Source organism: Durio zibethinus, chromosome 10, assembly GCF_047325235.1.
Source record: "Durio zibethinus cultivar Kanyao isolate XHJ-2024 chromosome 10, ASM4732523v1, whole genome shotgun sequence".
Lineage (NCBI taxonomy): Eukaryota > Viridiplantae > Streptophyta > Magnoliopsida > Malvales > Malvaceae > Durio > Durio zibethinus.
The window spans coordinates 24,028,402-24,043,474 of NC_143171.1; the positions used below are offsets into that span (position 1 = coordinate 24,028,402).

The 15,073-nt window shown below is 28.5% G+C and overlaps 1 protein-coding gene across 1 annotated transcript in view; it reads left to right on the top strand.

The window, feature by feature from the left end:
• Positions 1–11,003, top strand: part of LOC149516558 (aquaporin NIP2-1-like) — a 27,479-nt gene extending 16,476 nt beyond the window's left edge. Inside the window, exon 3 of the mRNA XM_089766972.1 lies at positions 10,748–11,003. Coding sequence (XP_089623098.1) covers positions 10,748–11,003 — 256 coding nt within the window. The remainder of the gene's footprint in view (positions 1–10,747) is intronic.
• Positions 11,004–15,073: the final 4,070 nt, after the last annotated feature.

Here is a 15,073-nt window from a genome sequence, read left to right on the forward strand (position 1 = left end):
ATCTTCTCTATCTTGCCACTCAGTCAAAATCTCATTTATGTGCCTCTGATTGCTTGTCAATTGAAGCTCCAAACTCATTAATTCATGCTCTAAGGCTTTTTTCTTGCTTTGCAAATCAGAGTTCTTGCTTTGTTCCCTCATTAGCTCAGCTTTTAGCTTTTCACTTTCTCTTTGGTGCCTTGTTACCTTTTCAGAGGCCCCTGAAAGTTTTTCCTTCCATTCATGTTGCTCTTTGGTGAGTGTGAAGATCATTTCTTTGTTCTCTCGAGCTCTGTTCTTCCAATATTCCACCATGTCTCGTAGTTCTTCCACATCCTTCTTGGATCCCTTCAAAGGTCTACTATCCAACCTTAATTTCTTATTTTCTTGATGCAAATCTTGCAGATCCTCTTTCATTACTTTTCGTTTTTTAGTCAACTTCTGTACTACATCATTTTTCATCATCAAATCATATCTTAATTGGTTAACTTGATCCATCATAGCCACCATTTCTTTCTTTAACCTTTTCTTTTCAATCTCAAACTCTCGTTGAGCGATCTCAAGAGTCGACATTACCGATACTGAAACAGGAGCCAACAACTTCTCTGAAACATCAGTTGGTAGAGGCCTAATTTCGTTAACTCTTTTCATCCTCCACGCAAGGTAACCTTCAGCAACATTATCAGCGAGTCTAGCTGGGCTCATTCGGTTGACCTGCTTCCATGCTTTGATGATTTCACGAACCCTTCTCATATAACCGGGTGTTCCATAATCAAACTCGAGTGAACCAAGCCTATGAGTCATAGGGATGAACTGTCGTGAATCATATTGTCTTTGAACCATAAGGGGCGCGTAACTCACTGCCCCCCATATTCCTAACAGAGGTACCCATGACTCATCTCCACAACTATATAAGATAGCCATCGGAAGCATCCATGGTGCCCTCCATGTTACATCTTCGCTAGTGAGCTTTAAAAAGAATGCCAACCACTGACTTTTTGTCCAATCTTTTCTCCATTCTTTAGTCATAAACTCCTTGATAGGACTGAAATGCACGGAGAATGGTCGAAACGATGTCTTCTCTTTTCCCCAAAAATGGCTTCTGAGCCAGATAAATAGTAACTGAGCACACCCCATAAATCGTCCTTCACCCTTTCTTCGACAAAAATTAAGTGATCTAATAGTTTCTGCCAAAATAGTTGGTGAAGGGTTAATACCTTTATCTAATTGCTCAAAGAAATCAACCACTGATGCTTCTATATGTCCTAAAACCTTAGGGAATATCATCAATCCATAGATGGCCAAAGCAAACACATCCGACCCCTGATCGGTATCAATATACTTTCTTATGTACTCGAGCAGAAAAGCTGATGGAATGATGTCAACCCTATTTTTCTCTTTCTTGTGCTTGTCTATCTCTTCAACCTCCACTTGCATGATCTTGGCTAATTTTTTTCTATATCCAGTGGTCTTATGCTCTTTCCAATAGATCTTGTCTTGATTGGTAGACTCTATCCGGAGTAAAGAAGAATATTCTTCGATCGTGGGAGCCAAGTCTTCTTGGTTGAATACAAAGCATCGATAAGATGGATCCCAGAACTGTATTGCGGCTCTCATTAGCTGTTCATCAACCTTCACAGACATAAGCAGTGCCACATCCCCGTATTTCTTGGAAAAAGATTCTTTTTTCTCCATTCTCCACTGCTTCCAAATGGCTTCCAATTCTGATATATTATTCTGACTGAGATCCACATGTACTGACTGTAGTAGCACCGATATGTGACCCTCAACTAAGCAATCTCCTTCTTTCCTCTGAATACCTTTTGAATGGCTCTTGACCTCTAAGTAGCTCTTACACACAGATGACATCCTTTAGGTTTTTTGAAAGTTTTTTTTTTTTTGATTGGTCCAAAACAATACCCTTTTAAAAATGGTACCTATATGATGCATGTAACAAAATTGAAGACAATAAAACAAATCAATAATGTAAATAAAACAAATAAATAAAACTGAGTAAATGAATGAACAAGCATAACAGAATATACATAGTGTCCCAATTTAGGTAATCTTTTCACAAAAGGGACAGTATGGCTCTATCCTAAAGTTGGACTTTACGGCTCATTATATGCTGGGTTAAGATTTGCATGTCTAAAGGTTCCCAGACTATTCCTCACATCATCGTCCATTATAGACTAGTAAGGCTCCCCGATCCTCACCCATTACAGGCTACTAACGGAACGGGTTCAATCTGAGTGAAAGTGTTTCGCTAGCAAATGCGGAGGTTATCACCTCACGAGAGCGTAGCTACTTCACTTCCTCCTAAAAGGACGGAGCCCAGGTATAGAGCTCATGTATGCAAGTGAATATGCAAAATGTGTGCAAGGTAATAAATCAAAAACCAAAATCAAAATGAAGTAATAACTAGCACATAATTTATTTCATTTATTAACATGACTGTTTTCAGGAAAAAAAATTAAAATAAAAGAAATTACATTAAATATCAAATAAAATCAATTAAATCCAACCATTGTCAATAGCGCATAATTAAAATTTTGGTCTGATTCTCAAATAAGTCCCCAGTGGAGTCACCAAGCTGTCGTAACGGTTTTGAGACCGCCAGACGTAAAAACGAGTTGTTTTAAAATTGAAAAAAAAAAAAAAAAAAAAAAAAAAAAGAGGGAGTCGCCACCATTCTTTATTAGGGTGTGATTGGCCACCCAAAAGTTTATCTTTTTAATAAAACTATAAAAACGGGTTGTTTAAAGTTTATCAAAAAGATATATTTCGGTCTACGAAAAATCAGGTTGGGTCCGGGAGTCGGTTACGCGTGGGGAAGGATTAGCACCCCCACAACGTCCATAAATTGGTACCATTCAACTATGCGTTATTTTCAATGTCGGATAAAAATGGTTTTAATTTGAAATTTAACATTAATTTCCTTTATTTAAAAAAAATATTCTTTTTTTTTTGCTAAAATTTTTATTTAGAAATATTGAGAAAATCTTTAAGTTAAAGAATTATCTTAAAATTCTCCAACATCTAGGCAGAATTTAAAGTAACCATTTCGCTTAAGATTTAACACAACAATCCTTAAAATGAAATAACACTTTTTACAGAAAATTGTTGGTGACTCTCCAACATCTAGGCAGAGTACCATGAGTAAATTAAAGAGAGAATAATGCAGACAATTATTGATGATAATACGATAACGTATGTATGCTAATGAATATCATGTAAAATGAAATGCAATTTAAGAGTTGGATTCTTAAATATAATGAGATCACCCCGACTCTCCAACATCTAGGCAGAGCTTAGGTGCGACTGTTTATATTTAAGATCCCAATTTTATTATACTTTTTATTTATTAATCTTATTTTTAATAAAATGCAATTTAAGAGTTGGATTCTTAAATATAATGAGACCACCCCGACTCTCCAACATCTAGGCAGAGCTTAGGTGCGACTGTTTATATTTAAAATCCCAATTTTATTATACTTTTTTATTTATTAATCTTATTATTAATATGAATTATGAACTCGTGTGAAAAGACTTAATGAAGTAAAATTTCTTAAATACCCCATCATCTAGGCGGCATTCGGGAACAAATTGCTTCCAATAGAATTTTCACACGTATCCTTAGGATTTTTCGGACTTTGGACTTCAAGGATTTTGGATTTCGAGCGGTTTTGGATTTAATGGATTTTGGATTTTTAAGGGTTTTAAAAACCTAGGATTAAGAAATAGCGCTTAAGGTTTCGTTTTTAAGAAAATACGAACATCTCTAAAAATCCCCAACATCTAGGCGGATTTTTTAAGTAAGTTCGATTTTAATAATTTTTGAAAATTAATTAAAAATTTCTTATGTTTATTTATTATTAACAATAATTCCCCAACATCTAGGCAGAATTATTGTTCTAGAAAAATATTTTTATTCCCTCCAACATCTAGGCAGGGAAAATTATTATTATTATTTTAAAGCATTTTAATATATTTTAATTATTATTTGTTTTTAATTTTATTATTATTAAAACGATTAAACAATTATTCTAACAAATTTATTAATTTATCATGCAAAAATATAAAAATATATTTAAAATAACAAAAATAATAATAATAATAAAAAAAATTAGAAAAAAATTTTTTTTTACCTAAACCGGACCGGTCAACGGTCCGGTCAACGCTGGTACGGGCGGTCTGACCGGTTCGGCGGTTGGATCGGCGGTTCGGGCTATCTGACCGGTTCGGCGGTCGGATTGGCGGTCCGGGCGATCTGACCGGTTCAGTCCGGTCCACTGCGGTTCGTATGAACCGGTTCAAGGCTGGCTGGAACGGGCCGTTGGGTCGGGTTACGCGGATCTCGGGTCGGATTCGGGTCAACGCGCGGATCCTTCTTTGGTTAAAACGGCGTCGTTTTGGGTTTTATTGAAACGACATCGTTTTGGCCAATGATAATTTATATAAAAGTCAAAATTATTTTTTTTTCGTCATTTTTTTCGATCTTCAGAAAAAAAAAGAAGCCCTTTTTTTTTCTCTCTCTTCTTCTTCAACCGCACGCCGGCCGGCCGTCGGTACCGCCGTCGTTCGCCGGTCGCCGGTCGTCGTCTCCGATGGTCGAAAAAACCCCAAAATTCTCCCACGAACTCTTCTCGACCCCCTGAGCACAGATCTGACCTCCTTTTCACCGAAAACGGCCTTGATTCGCGTAGATCGGGTTTTGAAATTTTCGGTTTTTCTTCTCTCTTTTTTTTTCGGTGAAACTGATGATTTCTTGGCTTTTGCAGGTGGCTCGGCGCTGAGGTTCCTCGCCTACGGCGAGGACTGTGTTATTTTTTGGTTTTTGTTTTCGTTTCTGTAGATTTTTTTTGGCCGTTCTTTTTTGGTCCGCCCCCTCTTTTCCCTCTGGTTTGCAAGCTCTATTTATAGAGCTTGTTTGAGATTCAAATTTCAGATTTTCTGGGATTCGAAAATCATACCTACCGTCCGTGATTGGTGGCTTGTCAGAAGGCCGGTTGGGTAGTTGGTCGGACCAGTTCGGCGCCGTACCAACCCCTTGACTTTTATCTTATTTTCATTTTTTTTTGTTTGTTTTGTTTGTTTTTTGTTTTTTTGTTTGTTTTGTTAAATATTATTATTAAAAATCAAACGGTAGACCCGGACAAAACCGGTGTCTACATCATCTATGATTTATACTTAAAAAAATGTGAACTACAAACAATATTAAAATTGATTTTTTAATTTGGTAGACTCCTATTAATAATACACTACATGCCAATCATGCATATTTAACTAATTCTCCAATTCATAAAGAATGAAAGACTTATAATTGAACTCATTAGTCACATTATAAAAAAGTTGAATTATGAGTTTGTGGAAAAAAACATATCTATTTATATAGTCTTACAATTAAGATAAAAAATTAACTCAATTGATAAAATAACATTATATATATGTATATATACAAAAACAAGATAAATGAATCAATTAATATTTCATATAGATTCTCAAATTACTAAATTAGTTTTTTTATTACTCAATTGGCCAATATATTATAATATGTATGAAAATGATTGAAAAAATGTATTAGATTATAGATGATATCATGACCTTAAATTTTTTTTAATTAATGTGCAAAAAGTGTCCTATTTGGAATTGAGCCAACTTTACTATAAATAGTTATTTAAGTTTTAGCTAAAAATTTAGAAAATTGACAAATATGTGCATACTTTAGATTTTATAGCCTACTTTGAATAGGAGATTTTATAATTAAGAAAATGTTTCATATATATCCATATTATATATAATATGTGATAATTTACTAAATTATCTCTATTTATTTCTATATAATTTTTTTAGCAAATTAAAATATTGTCTACTTTTTTTTTTATTTTCTTATTAAAATAGTTTTTCTTGGTTAAGTCATTCGTGCCCCACTTAAAGTAAGCAATACGGCTAGAAGATTTAAAATAATTTTTCTACAGATGAATATTTTAGTGTTTGTAATACATTATGTCTATTAATATGTTTTACACAATTAAATTAACTATAGAGGATTTAGTGTTAAATAAATTATAACATAATAGTAAATGTATAATATTCCCTCTATCCTTTTTTCTTTGTCCATCTTTTTTTTTTTTTTTTTGAGATGTCCCAAAATTATGTCTTATTTTTTGTTTTAAATATCTAAACTCTTACATTTTATATTTTAAATTATTTTTTATGATTGTTTTTTTACTTTTTAACATTAAAAATCATAAAACTTTAATTTTATAAAAAAATTAATTAATATTAAATATATTAAAGTTAAAAATTTTTTATTCAACTATGTAAAAATCACCACAAGACAAACAAATAAAGACAGAGAGAGTAATATAATATCAAATTAGTGATAATTTTGTTATAAATTAGTGATAATTTAGACAAAACCAGTAATAACTTTATATTAAATCAGTGATAACTATATATTAAATTATGGATAACTTATTTGTAAATTATTAATAATATAATAGTAAATAAATAATAATTTAATAGTAAATAATTGATAAGATAGATGTATGTCACTGAAACATAATAATTAATACACAATAATATAATAGTAAATAATAAATAACTTAATAGTAAATCATTTATACATAATTGTAAATACATAAAAATATAGTAGTAAATTAAGGATAGTTTAATAAAAATAAGTGATAACTTAATAGTAAATCAATAATAACTTAGTAATAAATTAACAATAAGTTAATAGTAAATAAGATTCATTTTAATACTTCATCCCAATAAAATTATCACATTTTTATTTTTGTTGATCAAATTTTTTAACTTTTAATCACTTATTATTTTATTTTTATTATTGATAAAAATATGAAAAAATATATTTTTTAAAAACTTTAAATGAAGTGGTTTGTAAATATATGTTTTATAAAATTTAATTTATTAAAATATTTAAAATAATAGATGTCAAAATTAGAAAATTTTAACAAAAGAAAGTCAATTGGGACAAATAAAGGGAGTAATAGTTAATTGACAAATTTAACGGTAAATCATAAATAACTTAATAATAAGTTAATGATAATTTAGTAGTAAATAATTTAGAACTTAGTAGTAATTAATAATTGAAAATTGAAAATAAATCAATATAACTTAATAGTAATCATTGAGAAATTAATAGTTAATTAGTGATAATTTAGTATAGTAAATTAGTGATAACTTAATAGTATATCAATAATAATTTAATACTAAATAATAATTGATAACTTGTTAGTAAATTAATAATAATATAATAATAAATGCATAATAATTTTATAGTTAATCAGTAATAATTTAATATAGTAAATTAGTGATAACTTAATAGTATATCAATAATAATTTAATACTAAATAATTGATAACTTTTTAGTAAATTAATAATAATATAATAAATGCACAATAATTTAATAGTAAATCAATTTAATAGTAAATGCATAATAATTTAATAGTTAATTATTGATAATTTAGTAGTAAATCAATGAAAACTTAGTAGTAAGTTACTAATAACTTAATAGTAAATCTATTTTAATTTAATAGTAATTAAATTATAAACTTTGTAGTAAATCATACATAACTTAGTAATAAATCAATGATAATTTAGTAGTTAATCACTAAAATTCAGTAGCAAATCAATGATAACATAGTAGCAAATGCATAATAGTATATAGTAAATTGTTGATAATTTAATAGTAAATTATTGATAATTTAGTAGTAAATCACTAATAACATCATAGTAAATCATTGATAACTTAGCTATAAATTAGTGATAATTTAGTTATAATTTAATGATAATTTAATTGTAAATTAGTTAATTATTAATAACTTCATAGTAAATCATCAAAAACTTCATAGTAAATTAGTAATAACTTTATAATAAATTATCTACAACTTAATAATAAATTATCATTAATTTAGTAGTAAATTGTTCAAATTTAATAGTAAATCATCTATAACTTAGTAATAAATTAATGATAATTTAGTTGTAAATCAGTGATAAGATAGTAATATGTAATTGATAACTTATTTTTTAATTAGTGATAGCATTTTTTTATACATGAAGTTACCAGTGATTAAACCCTAGTTAATTGAAAGAGCAAAGCTAGAACTTTCATCATTAAGAACTATAATAAACCTACCATGAACCTATTCATTAAAAATATTTAGTAAAAAAATTCTAAATTTGAATGAAACAATGCTGTTATTATATAAAATGAAAATTATCTCATATATTGTAATTTATTGATAAATTAATAGTAAATCATAAATAACTTAGTATTAATTCAATTGATAACTTAGTAGTAAATAATTAATAACTTAATAGCTAATTATTAAATTGTTAGCAATAGATCAATGGTAATTAGTAAATGCATAATAATATAGTAGTAAATCATTGAATTTAATAGTAAATCACTAATAACATACTAATAAATTACTTATAATTTAGTTGTATATCAATGATAATTTAGTAATAAATGAATTAATCATTGATAATTTTGTAGTAAATCTTTCATAACTTAATAGTAAATCTTTGATAATTTAATAATAAATTACTGATAACATAATAATAAATTTGTGATAACTTAGTTATCAATCGGTGATAAGTTTTTTTATATCGAAGTTTTTAAGGATTAAACTCTAATTACTAGCAAGAGTGAAGTCAAAACTTAGTAATAAATTAGTTATAATAAACTTAGTCAAATTTATTGATAACTTAATGATAAATCAGTTATAATTTAATTATAAATTAGTGATAACAATAAATTAATGATAACTTATAATAAATCAATTTCAACTTAGTAGTAAAATATGAATCACTTAATGCTAAATTATTCATATTTTAATAGTAAATTAGTGATATAACTTAGTAGTAAATCATTACTAACTTAGTAATTTTTTTGTTTTTGTTTTGGTTTAATATTGATATAGATCTATATTTTTTTTTAATTTGTGTAACATATTTGATTTATTTAAAAAATTATATTTATTGCCATTTAATACTAAGGCATTGAATTACAAACTTTGTGGATATTGTACACATATATAAATAATTAAAACAATATTCATGTACCAATTACTATAATAACATAATTTTATTGAAAAAAATTCAATTTTGAAGTAAAAATTTGAAACGACTTTATCTAAATTTGTATGTGATTGATTGTCTACTTGATAATAAATTAATAGTAACTAGATTAACGCTATATTTTTCCTAAAAATAAATTGTTGTGTTATGTGGTAGGTTTTATAACACTAGCAGCAACTATAAAAAATTTATTGGCTTTAAAGATATTTTTAAAATGAAAGAAAGAAATAATGAGTTTAAACTTATTAGATAATACCATAGAAAAAAAATCTATAAGTTATTTTATCAAGTACATAATATTTTAAATCAAAATATATGATTTAATAATACTAATAATAATATGAATTCTATAAATTATATTTTTATAACAATATTGGTTAAATGATGAATTTTTTGTATGACTTATACTAGATATATAATTAAGCATTCGTTGAATAAAGAAATTACTCCATTTTAATTAAAAAAGAGTTCAAATATTAAAACTATATTCATTATCAATTTTAAAGTCTAAGATTTAAAACATAATTTACCTTCAAAATATAATAATATCTTTTGATATTGATCTAAAATAGGTCATATCTTTGTAATTTTAGATTTATTATATATTTCATTATTTAAAAAACAATAATAATATTGAACCAAAGTTAATTGAGAAAAATATTTCAATATTTAAAGAATAATATAAAAAAACTATTTGCTTATGATAAAATATACCTTTAAGTAAAATGTGTTATTTAAACTCTTATTATAACATATTTTAGTAAGTTATGCATATTTAGTGGCTTTTTAAGAAATCAATAGTCGATATTAAAAATAGTTTTAGTTAATATCTCTTGTAAATATATAAATAAGCATCATTGATGATTATATCGAGATATTAATAGTTCTTGATTGCTTCAAATCCTTTTTTTTAGAATATGTTTATAAATTAATATTTTTTAATTAGTAAAATTCATGAAGTATGCATTTTTTACTATAAAATGAAACTACAAAATGATTTATATTTCATAAATAAGTACATATCAAAAATAGAAGTAAGTGATCATGAAAAAAAAAACATTATATATTTACTTTATTTTAAGCAACAAAAACTTTATAAGAATATGGTTTCAAATCAAAATAAATAATTTAAATTTTCAATAGCAAATAGAAGAAAAGTAAGAGTTTAAATAAGCTCATCAATGATCGATTACCTTAAAAAATTTTTAAATTGAAAATAAAATTCCACTACAAAAAAAGTTAAAAGAAAAAGCCCAAGAAAAAGCATAAAATAAAGAAGAAAGGAAAGTAAAAAATCCAATTTTATTGTGATAGAAGACAATTCTCTAAAAATATTTAAAAAAATAAAAGAAAAAAAAAACAAAAAATGAATGAAAATGATGACCTAAAACCAAAAGACTTAAAAGAAAAGTTCTAAAAAAAAGTCAAAATAGAGAAAGATTAAATATTTATTCTTTATTGGAATTTTAATTTAAAATTTTTGTTATATTTATTTTTTTAAAACTTAATTTATATTTTCAATTTAATTTGGTATGACGACGGTTATTTCAATTTTATTACTATAAAAGTATTAAAACTATTTTAAAATATTAGATTATAATTTGGTTAATAATTATGTGTATAGCACGTGAAAGAAAACTAATATATATATATATTTCAGACCAATATCAGGTGGATCAATGAACCCAGCAAGGACCATAGGACCAGCACTTGCAAGTGCTCAGTACAAGGGAATTTGGGTGTATGTGGTTGGACCAGCAATAGGTACCTTGACAGGGACATGGTCTTACAATCTGATCCGCATGACAGACAAGCCAGTGCACGCAATCTCTGCGCGTTCAGTTTCATTCCAACTTCGTCAAATGAGGAGCCAAGATGGAGAGGTTCCAAACAAAGAACCTGTCAATGATCTTTGAATTATCGATCCATTGTTCAATATCAAGGGCAAGGCAATCCTCACGCCCTTTTTATCTCTACCCTGAAAACTATATTATGGACATATCTTGAAAAATGTTCTTGTAATATAACTGTAATACATATATAGTTGTATGTAATAGTATATAGAAGTAGGATTGGAATATAAAATTATGCTGAAGAAAGAAGAAAAGCCTGCTGCTGCTACTGCAACATGAAACCAAATTCCCTGTATGCCAAACAAAAAGAGAAACAAAGAAAGATTATAGCTCCCATTAATTAAAAAAGCAAGTGTGGAATGGAGAAATAAATGTGTTCTAGGAAATCGTTCTTCTAACATTATAATGGCTAGTGCTAGAGATTATTTGTATTTCAATTAGAATAAACGGCTTACTTCTATTAGGCAAGTCGGGCTAATTGCTTGGCAACCTCCTCCTGCGGTGTTTATCAAGGTGAATGCTGATGCTCAATTGTGGAGATCCACCCAATTTAGAGAATATTATTCGTTTTAATCCAAAGATTTTATAATTTTGTCTCACCAAAGACGTTTCACAAGTTCGATTCTAAACATCTACTTATATATTATAATAGATTCTTACAACATCCTCATTTGGGATTAGAGTATCACAAACTATCCAGTTAAAGTTTGACATCCTCGCAAACCTAACACAGCACGCATAGAATCACATAATTCGGATTAAATCAGATATTAGGATTCTAAAAATAACTCTCACCATATAATACTTAACTTCTATAAGATTCTAAAGATAGCTCTTATGATGTAGCACTTAACTTCTATCCGACTAATGATCACTTTGATATTATTTGTAAAGACTCACATCCAACTTATTAGGTATTATCTACTTTTATCCGAAAATCTCATAGTTTTATTTCATATAATGCGCTTCACAAGTTTGAATTTAAACTTTTATTTATATATTATAATATATTCTTTGAATATCTCAATGTAAGATTAAAATGTTATATCAATTTTATCTAATCCTGGGGAACTTGCTATAGGAGGCATTGCTCTGGACAATGAGGGGTATTGGAACTTTGTTTTGGGTTTGAAAATTGCTTGGGCACGAGGCATTCGGAGGTTGCTATTAGAATTGAATTCTCTCTTGGCAGTGAAGAAAGTCACATGCCCTTTACTTGATAAGGATCCACTATACAATGTTATTTAGCAATGTCACCAATTCATACACAGGGACTGGGATTGCAAGATTAAACACATTTACAGGGAATCAAATTTCAGAACTGATTTCATGGAAAAGTGGGCTTTCGGTGGAGTTGTGGAACAATACATATGGAGATGCTCATATTTCGTACATAGTATAATATAAATTTTTAGGTTAGTATAACAAAATGAATATAGCAACAAACCAAACTTCAACTAGGATGATGCATATACGAATCATGCAGTTCTCTCAAACACCACAAAACTGCCAGGGTTGATAGTAATGCTCTTAGTGCAATTATCAGTTTTGTAGATCCCAACAAGTCGATCAGCTAACTCAAACATGTTATTCCTGATGCTGCAGTTTAAACTTAAGACAGAAAAAATGGACCGAGTACATATAAAATTGATAAATTGTTTCATAGCAGAAGAACTTGGGGAAAGAAACAAACCTTATGATAATGAACTGTGCATCCTTTGTCCTATCCTTAACGTAATGTCCAACAATGGAAACATTCTTGAAGTCTGGAACACCATAAAAACCATCAAAGTTAGGAGTCTCAAGAAGTGGAACCTCAGAAAAGAAAAGGAAAAAGGTTCATGAATCTGGTAAATATGTACCTAGAGCTGCATCAATTTCATCCATTACATAAAGTGGCGTAGGCTGTTAATGATGAAAAGCAAAAGCGAGACCTAACGAGCTGAGGGTCTGAAAGCAGTTATGAGAGAAATGTTGGAAAACCTAAATATTAACAGAGGAATGGGGTAAAAACGATCGTTGGCATGCATGTTAAGCATTCATAAATGGGTAGTGAACATGCAGATGCAACTTTTCTCCGCCAGATAAGTTTGCAATATTCTTCCACCTCTTCTTGGGCGGTCTAACACTGAAAACAACACCTTCAGAGAAAGGATCCAAAGAGTCCACCAGTAAAAGTTTTGCATCTCCTCCAAGCGTGATCATCTGTTCAGTTAAGTCAGTTAACTAGCACAATTATTTTATCGAAGCAGGTAACAAAAGACAGGGAGGGAAGGGACGTAATCTATCACCTGCAAATATAGAGAAAAGGGGGAAATCATAAATAACCTATGTACTTGCAAATTAATGAGGTTACCCCAAGTCCAAAAGAGACAAACTAAAATAAAAATGATATCTAAATGGAAAACCACCATTGACGGACAGCCATAGACCTAGAAAAAGTATTCTTGCTTTTGGCATCTCACTAGTCCAAATCCACCAACCCCCTACCTGGCTACCCCAACGAGAAATAGTACTAATAAACAATGAATTAAGGGCCTTAGTTTTGGCAAATAGCAGTTCAATGCATGGTCTCAAGACAACCTGATACATTTCCTTTAACTTCAAAGATATTGCATCGAACCCTGCCATGAACTCATCCTACCTAAATATCAAAATTATAACAATTCAGTGTACTGAGATTTGATGACTTAAGTTGAAAGGATAACTTTGAAGTCACAACAGGGAAAAATGACATGAGAGGATATCCATGCCTTTTCTTTCTCCACTCATCATACTGCTTCTTTATTCATCATGCTGCCGGGTAACTGTGTTAAGATCCTCAACTCGCTCATTATACAGTGATACTTTTGTTCGATATCTATAACATCAAGTACTTGAGTGGACATTCATACAGGAAAATAGATCACATTTTGGAAGTATGAAAAATAACAAAGGCAAAATTCATATGAAAAATAACAAAAGCAAAATTCATACTCTGAGATTGAATCAAGGTTTGGATTCATCTCTTTCAGCTGTATTTCCAGCAAAGTCACCATTTCAAGGGCCCTTTTCAGGTCACAGGCCTCAGCCAAGGTTGGTTGAAACTTTTCAACAATTGAGACGACCATTTTCAAGGATTAATGATTTGATTAAGACATATACGGTGAAATAATAACAAAAAGTTGATAATATGACACACTTAACTAATTGATTTGTACTGGGAAAAAAAAAAAAAAAAACCTAATTGGTTTGTGCCTCATGTTGAAAAAAGTGAACTAACATACTTAGTTTTCAGACAAAATAAAACGACAACTGCTGTACCTTACGTTTTAACTAAGGTGTCAAAGTTAAAATTGATGAGATGACAAAAAAAATAGTAAAGTCCTTGCCCACAATTCCAGTAGTCACATCCTCGGCACAAAGTTTTTTTGGATAAAATTTGGGAAATTTTTTTAAAAAAATGATTTAATAAAAATTTTATTAAAAAATTTAAATAGATTAATTGATAAAATTCAATGTGAAAATCTATAATATGTAAAAAAATTATTTAAAATATTATTTATAATTTAAATTTGATCGATACTTATTCAATAATAAAAGTTTTTTCTATCTTTAATAAAAATCTTTAACTAAAAAAATATATAAGAATTTATTAAATTTTTTTAAAATTTTACATATTTGAATTGTATAAAGATATCTTTCAATTTATCGATTTTGATTTTCGATTTTAATTTTTATTTAATCATTTTTAATAAAAAATTTTACGAACTTTACTTAAAAAACCTTATTTAAATCTTTTCCTTATTTTCAATATTTCATACGATCCAATCTCAGGATAATAACTTCATTAATAAATCATTCTGGATTTCCCTAAATTTCATGACAATATTTACCATAAATAATCTGAATCCTAAACTTCATGCTAACAATTCAATGCTAGGCCCAATATTTATTGTTAGGCCCAAATTCAATCAATGGATCAAATAAGTATCAAAGGGCTTTCTTTGAGCCCTATTCAAAACTTATATTTATAAATTTTCTTTTTCTTTTCTTTCTTTTTTTTTTAATCTTTTTATTATAATACTACAATAAAAAGTCAACGGTCACAATTCAATGCTAGGCCCAATATTTATTGTTAGGCCCAAATTCAA